General features: G+C 41.1%; 1 protein-coding gene across 1 annotated transcript in view; it reads right to left on the bottom strand.

The window, feature by feature from the left end:
- Positions 1 to 3,171: 3,171 nt before the first annotated feature.
- The window catches only part of LOC128840227 (nucleolar RNA helicase 2-like), a 28,104-nt gene continuing 19,286 nt past the window's right edge, over positions 3,172 to 11,989 (bottom strand). Inside the window, exons 10-15 of the mRNA XM_054033992.1 lie at positions 9,908 to 10,027; positions 8,601 to 8,674; positions 6,150 to 6,309; positions 4,865 to 4,999; positions 4,155 to 4,199; positions 3,172 to 3,436 (exon numbers count right to left, since the gene is read on the bottom strand). Coding sequence (XP_053889967.1) covers positions 3,245 to 3,436; positions 4,155 to 4,199; positions 4,865 to 4,999; positions 6,150 to 6,309; positions 8,601 to 8,674; positions 9,908 to 10,027 — 726 coding nt within the window. The 3' untranslated portion in view covers positions 3,172 to 3,244. The remainder of the gene's footprint in view (positions 3,437 to 4,154; positions 4,200 to 4,864; positions 5,000 to 6,149; positions 6,310 to 8,600; positions 8,675 to 9,907; positions 10,028 to 11,989) is intronic.

Genomic DNA, 11,989 nt, shown 5'->3' with positions numbered 1-11,989 from the left:
GTATTATAAATAACAACTGCACACAGGATACATCCCCAACAAAGAAGATCTGGAAGGTTTGATGTTTATATTCCATAATGCAACAAGCATTCCACTGATGGTTATATCAGTCTCTGAGTTGTGTAGGATGCAATGGACTCAGCAGAGTTTTGGGTCAGGGACCCTCTACACCAAATGATTAGAAGTAATTCCTGCTGGAATTACCATCTCCTGTATTTCAAACAAATAATCCAACAACTATTACCCCAACCTGAAGTGCAGGTAGGTAAGCCAGTATCCCCAGACACAAGAGTTTGCACATTAAACGTGTTTGATGGTTACATTACCATCTTGCAACAACGTAAGAAGATAAGCCAAAGTGAGCATGGGAACTTCCCTTACTATCATCCCTATGTCCATGCTGCAGCTATCCACCAGCAATGGAATGACAATCTAAATCAGAGATCTGTTCTCAGGGTTCCCAACAATGTGCAGACAGCCCTGAGTCACCACTGTTCACTGTAGCCTCTGTATGTGGCTTCAGATTCCTCAGCTCCTCTGTGCAGCAGCAGAAGCAGCTTTTCAACATCACTACCTTTATGAGAGGCCAGCTTTCCATGCATAAAGCAACCTAGTGGTTGTTAGGAAATGGTTCAGTCAGGATTCCTGTTGCCTACCAGTGCAGGGTTTGCATGAGGGAGTTTTATGTTTCTACTCCCTCAGTATCAGGCAGCTCATTAAAGCAATCACAGGCATGATGATTTACGGTTAGCAAGGCTGTGGCATTCAGGTTTCAGCAAAACCCCCATACAGAAAACACACAGCATATATATGGGATCCAACTTCACCACAACCAGTTCTGGGCAAAGTATGTGGGGAGTAAACATAATGGGGGCTAGTTAGATCTGCACGGCTGTCAAAGAAAAAGTGCCAGCAGTTAGAATAATCAGAAACAAACTACATCAAAAGTAGTTTATAGGTTATTTATGAAGCTTTCCACCTCCTGAGGTTTTTGGAAGATTAGGTCACTCCTCCCGATACTACATGAAACAATGGAGAAAACCACCATGTAGTGTGTTAGCCCTTTTTGTTCTCCCCTAGGCCTGGCAAAATTGCCCTTTATCCACAATATCCCTTGCAAAATCTTGAGAAACCATTGCCCCAGAGCTTTCTTCCCCCTGGCCTTGAATAGATGGATTGTTTGGTTGTAAACCTGAGAAATTTAATGATCAGTGCTCTGGGCTTAGCCCCAGGGGCAGGCTTTGGTGACGAATACCTGCGGGCTCTTCCTCAGGCAGATCAAGAATTTCTGTTAAAAGGCTGGGGATAAAATCCAGAGGTTTCCCTTATTCTGCTCCCTCAGGAATTCCTCTGATTCTAAGGTTGTTTCTGCATGATCTGCTTTCCAGATCAGCTAATTCCCTTTAATTAATTTTTTGAGGTGTTTGGGCAGCCATGCCCTGCATTTGATCTTCTACTGAGGAAATAGGGTCCTTGGCTTCTGACGTACTATCTGATAGTAGCTGCAAGGAGGATTCAATAGCAAATACTGTTGGTTGGAGGCTGGCGTCTGTAGCTTTAATTGTAAGGGTATCTGCAGCCGCCTTTTTCAGCAGAATGAGCACTCTCTCGCTGGCTTCAGTGGCGGACATCTTGGCTAGGGGCATATCTCTTTCCTGGATCTGCAGATGAAAGGACCTTGGTTTTGCTGTTGAGCCACTAGATGGCATGAGCACAGTTTAAGGCAGTGGTTCTCAAACTTTTGTACTGGTGACCCCTTTCACATAGCAAGCCTCTTGAGTGTGACCCCCCTTATAAATTAAAAACACTTTTTAATATATTTAACACCATTATAAATGCTGGAGGCAAAGTGGGGTTTGGGGTGGTGGCTGACAGCTTGCGACACCCCGTGTAATAACCTTGCGACCCCCTGAAAGGTCCTGACCCCCAGTTTGAGATTTAAGGTGTATGTTTCTTGCTTGTGGAGAAGAAAGGATGGTGCGTGACCAGCGGCAGATGGGGTGGATGCTGATGGACTGCCCCAGAGCACTCAGGGGTTCGTTCTACCATGTTCTGCAAGGGCCCCCAGTGGCCCTCAAATCCCATGATTTTTAAAATTATCCACATCTTTCACCTTTGTGGATGTTTTGTGAGGATGGGATGGCAAGGCAAACAGTCAATTTCACTAAGAACCTTGAGAATTGTCAATTTAAAATCCAGATTGCATCAAACGCCAAAGGAGAGCAGGAGCTAAGCTACAGTATGGTGGGAAAACAGCATCAGATTAGAGAACTCTCAGGGTAAGAAGAAGAGGAGTACTTGTGGCACCTTAGAGACTAACCAATTTATTAGAGCATAAGCTTTGGTGGACTACAGCCCACTTCTTCGGATGCATCCGAAGAAGTGGGCTGTAGTCCACCAAAGCTTATGCTCTAATAAATTGGTTAGTCTCTAAGGTGCCACAAGTACTCCTGTTCTTTTTGCGGATACAGACTAACACGGCTGCTACTCTGAAACCTCTCAGGGTAAGCTTTAATGCCTACAGGGGACGGGATGTCTCTTTATGCCACAGAGGTATTTTTTAAGAAAGACTTTAAATTGTAACATTAAAAGAAAATGAAAAGATGAAGTCTGTTATGGCAGCTATGTTCAAATTTGTCCACTTAACACAGCATAAGCATAGTAGAAGAGACTGTAACAAAGGAAATTCACGTTATCAGTACACCAATTCTATACCATTTGCCTCTTAAAGGATATACTTACACTGCAGCTTGGAGTGAGCTCCCAGCCTGAGAAGGCAGACTTGCACTAGTAGGGCTCATGCTAAAAACAGCACTGTGGACGTGGTGGCTTGGGCTGGAGCTTGGGCTCTGCAACGTCCATGCTGCTATTTTTACTGTTTTAATGCAAGTCAGTCATTCACAGCTGCTGTGTAGACATACCCAAAGAGGCAGGTTCTTAGTGTGACAGTCAGACCTGATACATATAGGCAGAAAAGAGATTTCATCCAAAAATGTGAATTGTTGGCTTATATTTTTAGAACTACACATTTCAAACATGTCCATCAGGAGTGGAAGAAAACAGCAAGATCTTCTTTTAAAATGAGCTTTATGTCACTTCAACAAGTAGATTTTGTTGCCATCCTCACTTACAGACAAGTGACTCGTTTAGCAAGTAACAAAAACAAACGGGAAAGTTCAAGAGATTTTAATTTCAATAAAGCAGGCATTATGTAGTCCCATAGCTACATCAACTGAATTAGTTACTAAAATGCTCTGTGAAAACTTCGTTTCTGGCCTCCGTTTTTGAATCTGTTATTTTTGTTAAAGCCACCGCCTCCTTGCCTCCCATTACTGAAGTTAGAGAAACCTCGGCCTGCTTCACGTGGAATTTCTTCTAGCTCAGGTAACTCCGTTGCTATGGACAGCTGCCAGCGTCTTGAATCTTGCCATTGCTCCTGATCAAACAAGTTTAATGCATTCATTTAAAGAAATCATGAAAACGTAGGAACTGAATTTGCATGCAAGAACATTCATAGAAGTTATTTCAAAACCAGCCTCATCCTCACCAAACTAGTTCATCAGATCCATCTTATGGACAAGGGTCAACATTAGTCTTTAAAACCCTTACAATTCACAGTCATGGGACAGAGGAGAGAATAACCACAGGGTAAGTTGGTTACTATTAATGCCCTCAGTTATGGGGGTTGACAGCAGCCGAAAGGCCAAGACACAATGTAGAAAACAATGCAGGATTTTGTAAAGAAGAGGAAGGCAATGGACAGACAAGCAAAAAGTCAGAAGCAGCAAAATATGTTCAGTTAACGAGAACAGCAGGAAAGAGTATATTTTGTAATGAATATACAGCCCTCTTCATGCACAAAAGTTTTGGACTCTCTGCATTAAACTGTAAGCCTTATACACCTCTACCCCGATATAACACGGATTCGGATATAACGTGGTAAAGCAGTGCTCCGGGGGGAAGGGGGGAGCTGTGCACTCTGGCAGATCAAAGCAAGTTCAATATAACGCAGTAAGATTTTTTGGCTCCCGAGGATAGCGTTATATCGGGGTAGAGGTGTACTACCATAGTCTAACCATATAAGTAGCAGCTACAGTATTTGGCTTAAACGACCCAAAAAGGATTCTAAAGGTCCTCCAGCAATAAGAACATACCTGTATACGATTTAGCTCAGCTGTACGGACATCAAAGCACACACCCTAAACACAACAGAGAGAATATTCATTTACTTTCCAAGCTGGCATCCAAAAAGAGAGACATTGGAACACTAACTTCAGATAACAGACTACATCTGAAACACTGCTTATTAATTCCAAGTAAGTATGAAGGTAACACTGTAGAAGAGTGCCTGCTCTATTTTGAGAGTGCCTTTATATTCTGTGGGAAATAAAAATTTTAGATGTGCCAAAAAATGAGGAATCAAATGCTTGGTGCTGACAGCAGCCCCACTTCCCTAAAGCAGTGTATCTGTTCAAAGGTAGGGCATGAACTTCCTGCAATGCAACTTCTTTGTCAAAGCTCTTTGTGCAGGAGTCAAGTGACTCCACTGAGCCAAGTCCCTGAACTGCTGATTGCAAAGTATTTACAGATGAGTGTGAGCAATAAGAACTATTTGTCTATTTTATTGATGAAAGAGAAGCTATTTCAACCCATTAGTGTAACATGATGGGTTCCTATATGAAGTGAATTTCCTAACTTCTCTGTCATTGGATTACAATAGAGGCAAAATGTAGAAAAACAACCCTCCTTATAGACAACTTTGATGAGGTCATGGTAGAAGCCAACACCTGCATTAAAAGGAGAAGATGCCCTTAAATTCCCCAAATAAACCAAACATACAAAACAATAGGATAAACCATCTCACCATCTTTCCCTTGAGAAAACGCATTCTGATAACTTTATTGTCTATTTCATCACCAAGCTGTTCTTTTAGTCCTCGCCAAGCATAGCCAAGGTTGTGCATCTCTACCGAACATTGTAATGTCATTGTCACATAGCCCTTTAAAAAGAAACAGTGAAATGTGTTTACAATGAAGGACTAAACCAGACTGTGGCAGATAGTGTCCAATCTGTCGAATATTAATTCCTATATAAATCTTTGTGACTACTGTAAGTAGTCATTTAAGGCTCTACTGTTCTGTTAACAAGTAGGCTGTCTGGAATAAAGGCACCCTCCATTCACATGATAATAAAAGCCTTCAAGAGAAAATGAAGACTAGCTAGAAATACACATTGGTATCAGTCTTTAGACTGAATATATTTGTTGGAAGTGGGGGGGATCAGTTATTAGGTGCACATCAATATCCATTTATAAAATTACAAAAGGAAGAGACATGAGAACTTAGTACAGGCCAATATAAGGAAAGGAAATCCAGATGGCAATGTAACAAGATGAAATCTACTGTACTGACTTCAAAACAGTTACCATCCAAAGATGAACTGGAGTTGGGTAGCCTCTGCCCACATCAAAGAAAGCTTTTTCTACAGGGTCTTTCCTGTAACAAGATACTTCCAGAGACTACCTGCTGGACTCTCTTTTTCCTTAAAATATGCTGGGACTTCATTTTCCAGAAAGACAGACTAAACCAGCAGAAACCATCCTATTGGCTCAAGAAACTTTACTAAAGTTTTCCATTATGGTATCACACTTTTCTGTAGTTAAGCTCTGAGACAATTTAGGGGTCCTTTTCTTAGTGCCGGTTAAAGCAAAATATACTAATTAGTTTCAAGTTCCTCTGTTTTCTGTACTATGCCACTAAGATTTGATTTTAGTTAAGAAAATTGGAATTTGATGCAAGGTCGACAATAGCTGCAGCTCAGGCACCTAGTTGGGAAAGCAACAAGGAAGCTCTGTTTGGACTGGGCTAACAACTTGAGAGTACCTCATTAAAGGAGAATGGAGGCAACAATCTCTGTAACTAAACGGTGCCAGAAAGTGATGGTGAGGGCTAGTTTCAGACACAGGGAGCTGAAGGGCATCAGGCCTTGTTACACTTATTCAGTAAATTTGCAACACTGCTTACCATTCAATACATAATCTCTCTCTCTCTCTAAGATGGACAGAATATTTACCCCTCTCGCAGAGGTGTTATGAGATTAGTTCATACAGTGCTCTGAGCACAGTAGTGACATGCAACATTATTATTTACCGCATCTGAGTTGAGCAAGGAACGCTGTTCAATGGAAGTAGCCCCAGAAATATGGGCTAGTGCTGCAGCCAGAGCTTCCACTGCCCCCTTTTCCTCTATCAGCCGCTGAGCTGATTGTTTGAAATAGTCGATGGCAGAAGGAGGAACGGAATCCAAAAACCTACGTATTTACAGCAAAGATTTGATAGGTCAATATACAGAAAGCCAACATTACAAAATTCAATTGTGTGAGAGAAATTTCATTAACTTGTTAAAACTAATTCAAAGGTTAAGGCCAAGAATTTCAGAAGTGGCTAGTTATTGTTGGGTGCTTCAATTTTTGTGCACCAATCTTGGGTACCTTCAAAGGGGCCTGATACTCTGCCAGTGGCAAGTCCCCATCCTCTGATAATCCCGCCTCCTTAAGGTGTCTCCCAGTTTGGCACCCAAACAGTCACTTGGAAAATCTTGAGCTAATCACCCAAGAGAAGGCTATAACATATGCAGAGAGTGACCTTTGCCCCAAGAATACTCTGTATTGCCAGTAAAGCCGATTCCCTCCTTTTATGCTCCACACAGAAGATCATGTAGTGACCATCATTTCATTACGAGCAATAAATAGATCCCTGTTTAGCGTCTATCAATGGCCTTTTGTAGCACACCACAATGTCACTGATGAGCTGAGCAAAGTACTTCCCACTCCCAGAGGAGGCTGCTTCAACATACTGACACTTACCACTGACACATGGAGCGAAGCTGGGGGAGGGAAGCGGGAGGGGTTAAACCTGCATCTCCAACACGGCAGTGCATACCAATAGCTCACTAGGCAAATGGTTCTCAACCTCTTCCATGCTGGAACTCCCAGTCCCATTTAGCAACATGGGAAGAGCATGGTGGTCACAACCCCAGATCAAGCCTCTCAAGTTATATTATTAAACTTCTGCTAATCTCAGACTGAACAAATATTTCTAAATCATACTACACTGGCAAAGTCTATTCTTGATATACAGCAAATACATACTATTAGACTGTATTCAAGGAAATTCTTAGAAATATAAAATGTTATACCTAATCATCTTAATTAAGAGTCATAGATATTACATTTAGAAAGGGCCTATTTGGCTGGCTAGTCGATCCTATCACTGCAGTTATTGATGGATACAGGAGACCTCAGTTACATAGGTGCAGCGATCACTGACTTCAGTGACTGTTGTAGATGCACAAATGAAGGCTGATTTGGGTCCAAACTTACAAGTATCAGATATGTATGTTCAAGAACGTCAGATTTGACACTGACTAGTGGTAAACCATCTCTCTCTTGTATGAAAATGATGTATGGAAAGCATCAACACATCACTCACAAATACACAGGGGAAAAAGTTTTCAAGACAGCGAAGTAGGGGCGTGAATAGGGGGAGGGGGCGTGGGGGTTTCCAAGCATGGGCATGGACCCCACCAATTATTATCTCTCTTGGGAAAACTCCTCTGGTTCCAGGAGAAGAGAAAGCTCCTCCGGCCCCAGGGCAGGGGCACCATTTAGGGAGGGTATCTGTCATCCCCCCCCCACCCCCACTTCGTACTGGATGTCTGCTCGCACACCCAGGCAGAGCTCTCAGCAGCCAGATTCCCTCCTCCAGGAGTCGCCGGAGCTCATCCACCCCACCCTCTTCTCTGCCTCCACCAATCAGCAGCTGAGATGATATGGTGCAAAAATCCTCCTAATCAATAGTAGCGGGTCAGTGAACAGAGTTTCTGGGGGTGGTGCAGGCAAGGAAGGGGTCAGTCGAGGGGGGAGCACAGGGTTCCCAGAGGTGAGGGGAGCACAGGGTCCCCAGTGTGGCCCCAGGGCGAGAGCAAGCGCCTCCAGTCCTGGCAGGAGCACAGAATGTGTCCCCCCCCCGGAAGGGGGTAAAATTTTTATTCCTGTGCATGCCCCTGCAGGGAAGCATGAGGAAAATGCCACCTGGAAGCGATTTCCACCAAGTAGGTGTTAGATGTGTACAAAGCTAGGGCTGAAGCTGAACAGAGTGAAAACAGCAACACTAATAATGAATCTGATACAAAATGCAGAGTGTGAGCTGCAACAGACACATTAACTAAAAGGCTACTCTAGTTATACTAAATATAGTAACAATTCTTAAAAATCAATAGCAACAGCTAGGAATAAGTCAGTTTCCCTATACGTAAGTAATTTTCTATTCTATTACTTGTAGTTAGGTTTGATAAAAGTAACTTTCAGTTATAACCTAACAACATATATTTTTAAAAAGGACATTTTGCTGTGTGAGGGGCTTACTGCTAATATCTTACTAAAATCAGACAGCGTACATATGTAGGGCAACTGATTTTATAAGAGACAAATGTATGACTGTATATGTAACAGGACTGAGTCTTACATCTCCATATTGGCATCAATATTTTTCTTCTACAAGTTCAAGACATCTTGTAACTGTGGACAGATAATGAACTTACCTGATAGCATCTTTACTGGAAGCTTTAATTATATCTGTTGCTGTAGGCACACCTACACGCTTAAATGTAATGCCCTGAAATTGAGAAGAGAAAATGAATTACAGCTCAAGGTCTTTTCCCTACATTACTCAACAGAACCAAATTCTTGTCAAGTCCTGTTTCCAAGGCCACCATTCCCTTACTAGTCCTAAGCAGGAAATCCTTTGTTCAATCTTTATTTAACCATGATAATTTAAAAACTATAAAAAGCCTCTCTTGTATAAAATAGAACACATTAAAATTATTCTTATCTTTGTTCATGTGTGGGTACCTGTGTCATGATCACATATTTGAATCAAAGCCATTAGAAATGGAAAAGACTCATTAGATCAGAGTCTAGTCCCACAACACAAGACGTATCAGATTTAGACATAACAACGATCTTCGCCAAAAGCCAGTATAATAGTTTGTGCAATGTCAATGGATTGACACTGAAAACAATTTAATCCTACAGAGTAAGAGTATTTAATCCTCAAAGGAAACTGAAAACATGAGGGACAGAATTAAGCCAGGGAACTGAGACAATAGTTGGTTCAAGGCTCTACTTTTATTGTGTAATTTTTACCTCTTTCCATTAAACACTCCTGAAGTAAGTAAAGTTCTAAGATGAATGTTTAATACATGCCAAAAAGAAAGAACCTAGGGTTCAAAATTCTCTGTTTAGCCTTCAGCAGCTAATGACACCCTGAAACAGAACAAGAAATGCAAAAAATGGGATTTCTACCATCTAATCTTTGTAGGGATTACACAACTCTAAATGCAAGCCTTGGCAGATAAGTGAAACAGGAGAGGATTTTCAAGTATTTCATTTTAATTTGTAAATTTAAAAGCCTGCATATTACTGATTCAGTACCTTCAATGCTTTGACATTGTTTTCAGAACAGCCTTTCAAGTTCTCCTTTAAAGATAGATTTTTGTAGTACACAGAAAGAACATGTAATCATTCCACAATCTATCAGACACCAACTGCTACAAGTATATACATGAAGTTTCACATGAACAAGCCTTGACAAAGTTATATTTGAAAGGATATTCAAAGTTATATTGGAAGAATAGGAAAACCTGCAGAAGACAACACAGCACAGTATATAGAAACTTTTCAAAGACTAGTATTACCATTTTAGGACCTGCCTATTTCCGGGTTGGAACCGTGTAGCCTTACACAGCACTTGACTGTGAGGTCCCCAAGAATATATGTGCACACTGTATTTTTAGATGTTCAATGACTGATTAAGCAAAACAAACCCCAAAGAAAGCTAGACTGTTACCGCTTTTTGTTCTACGTGTCTTAATTGATCTTCTTCCTTTCGCTGATAAAAACAGATACACATTCCAGTCCGTCCAGCTCTTCCTGTGCGCCCAGATCGATGGATATATGAATCCACATCCTTTAAAAAATGAAAATTAACAAACACATTTAAGTTTTTTAAAATTAAAAGGCCTAAAAGGTTTTACAAAACATCTAGAAATTTTAAAAGCATTCTAGATAGTTTTTATAAAAACGAGCTCCCTTATTCCTGCTGTATAAAGAGGTTTTTGTAGGAGGGTTATCATAACAGGTTTAACTATCCAAAAAGATAGTAAACATTAAAAAGAGGAATAACAAAACCCAATGCAACCAATCTTGCAACATCAGAAAACAAATCTGATTCGCCCAATGCAAATAGTCTGTGTGAAATACAAGGTTTCACAGAGGGATGCTCTATTGTGCTCTCAGAAGTCTGTTTGGAAATGAAGTGACCCTCCTGACCGCCACAAAGAAGAAATAAAACCCTGGAGGAGAAGAGTAACACCAGATTCAGGTAAAAGACTGGAAGTATCAAACTTAAATGACTTTATCAATACATTAGAAGCAAGAGGAAGATCAAGGACAGGGTAGGCCCACTGCTCAGTTAGGAGGGAGAAACAGTAACAGGAAACACAGTAAAACCCCAAATTAAGAAACACAGTAAAAGAACTAATAAAGAGCCACCGTGGCTTAACAACCATGTAAAAGAAGCAGTGAGGGATAAAAAGACTTCCTTTAAAACGTGGAAGTCAAATCCTAGTGAGGCAAATAGAAAGGAGCATAAACACTGCCAAATTAACTGCAAGAATGTAATAAGAAAAGCCAAAGAGGAGTTTGAAGAACAGCTAGCCAAAAACTCCAAAGGTAATAACAAAATGTTTTTTTAAGTACACCAGAAGCAGGAAGCCTGCTAAACAACCAGTGCGGCCCCTTGATGATAGAGATAGAAAAGGAGCGCTTAAAGACGATAAAGTCATTGCGGAGAAACTAAATGGATTCTTTGCTTCAGTCTTCACGGCTGAGGATGTTAGGGAGATTCCCAAACCTGAGCCAGCTTTTGTAGGTGACAAATCTGAGGAACTGTCACAGATTGAAGTGTCACTAGAGGTTTTGGAATTAATTGATAAACTTAACATTAACAAGTCACCGGGACCAGATGGCATTCACCCAAGAGTTCTGAAAGAACTCAAATGTGAAGTTGCGGAACTATTAACTAAGGTTTGTAACCTGTCCTTTAAATTGGCTTCTGTACCCAATGACTGGAAGTTAGCTAACGTAACACCAATATTTAAAAAGGACTCTAGAGGTGATCCCGGCAATTACAGACCGGTAAGTCTAACGTCGGTACCGGGCAAATTAGTCGAAACAATAGTTAAGAAAAAAATTGTCAGACACATAGAAAAACAAACTGTTGAGCAATAGTCAACATGGTTTCTGTAAAGGGAAATCGTGTCTTACTAATCTATTAGAGTTCTTTGAAGGGGTCAGCAAACATGTGGACAAGGGGGATCCGGTGGACATAGTGTACTTAGATTTCCAGAGGGTTCTGTGGCACCTTTAAGACTAACAGAAGTATTGGAGCATACTGATGAAGTGGGCATTCACCCACGAAAGCTTATGCTCCAATACTTCTGTTAGTCTTAAAGGTGCCACAGGACCCTCTGTTGCTTTTTACAGATTCAGACTAACACGGCTACCCCTCTGATACTTAGATTTCCAGAAAGCCTTTGACAAGGTCCCTCACCAAAGGCTCTTACATAAATTAAGTTGTCATGGGATAAAAGGGAAGGTCCTTTCATGGATTGAGAACTGGTTAAAAGACAGGGAACAAAGGGTAGGAATTAATGGTAAATTCTCAGAATGGAGAGGGGTAACGAGTGGTGTTCCCCAGGGGTCAGTCCTCAGACCAATCCTATTCAACTTATTCATAAATGATCTGGAGAAAGGGATAAACAGTGAGGTGGCAAAGTTTGCAGATGATACTAAACTGCTCAAGATAGTTAAGACCAAAGCAGACTGTGACAAAAAGATCTCACAAAACTAAGTGATTGGGCAACAAAAT

The sequence above is a fragment of the Malaclemys terrapin genome, chromosome 7 (genome assembly GCF_027887155.1).
Source record: "Malaclemys terrapin pileata isolate rMalTer1 chromosome 7, rMalTer1.hap1, whole genome shotgun sequence".
Taxonomy (NCBI): Eukaryota; Metazoa; Chordata; order Testudines; family Emydidae; genus Malaclemys; species Malaclemys terrapin.
This window is presented reverse-complemented; position numbering and strand designations above follow the sequence as displayed.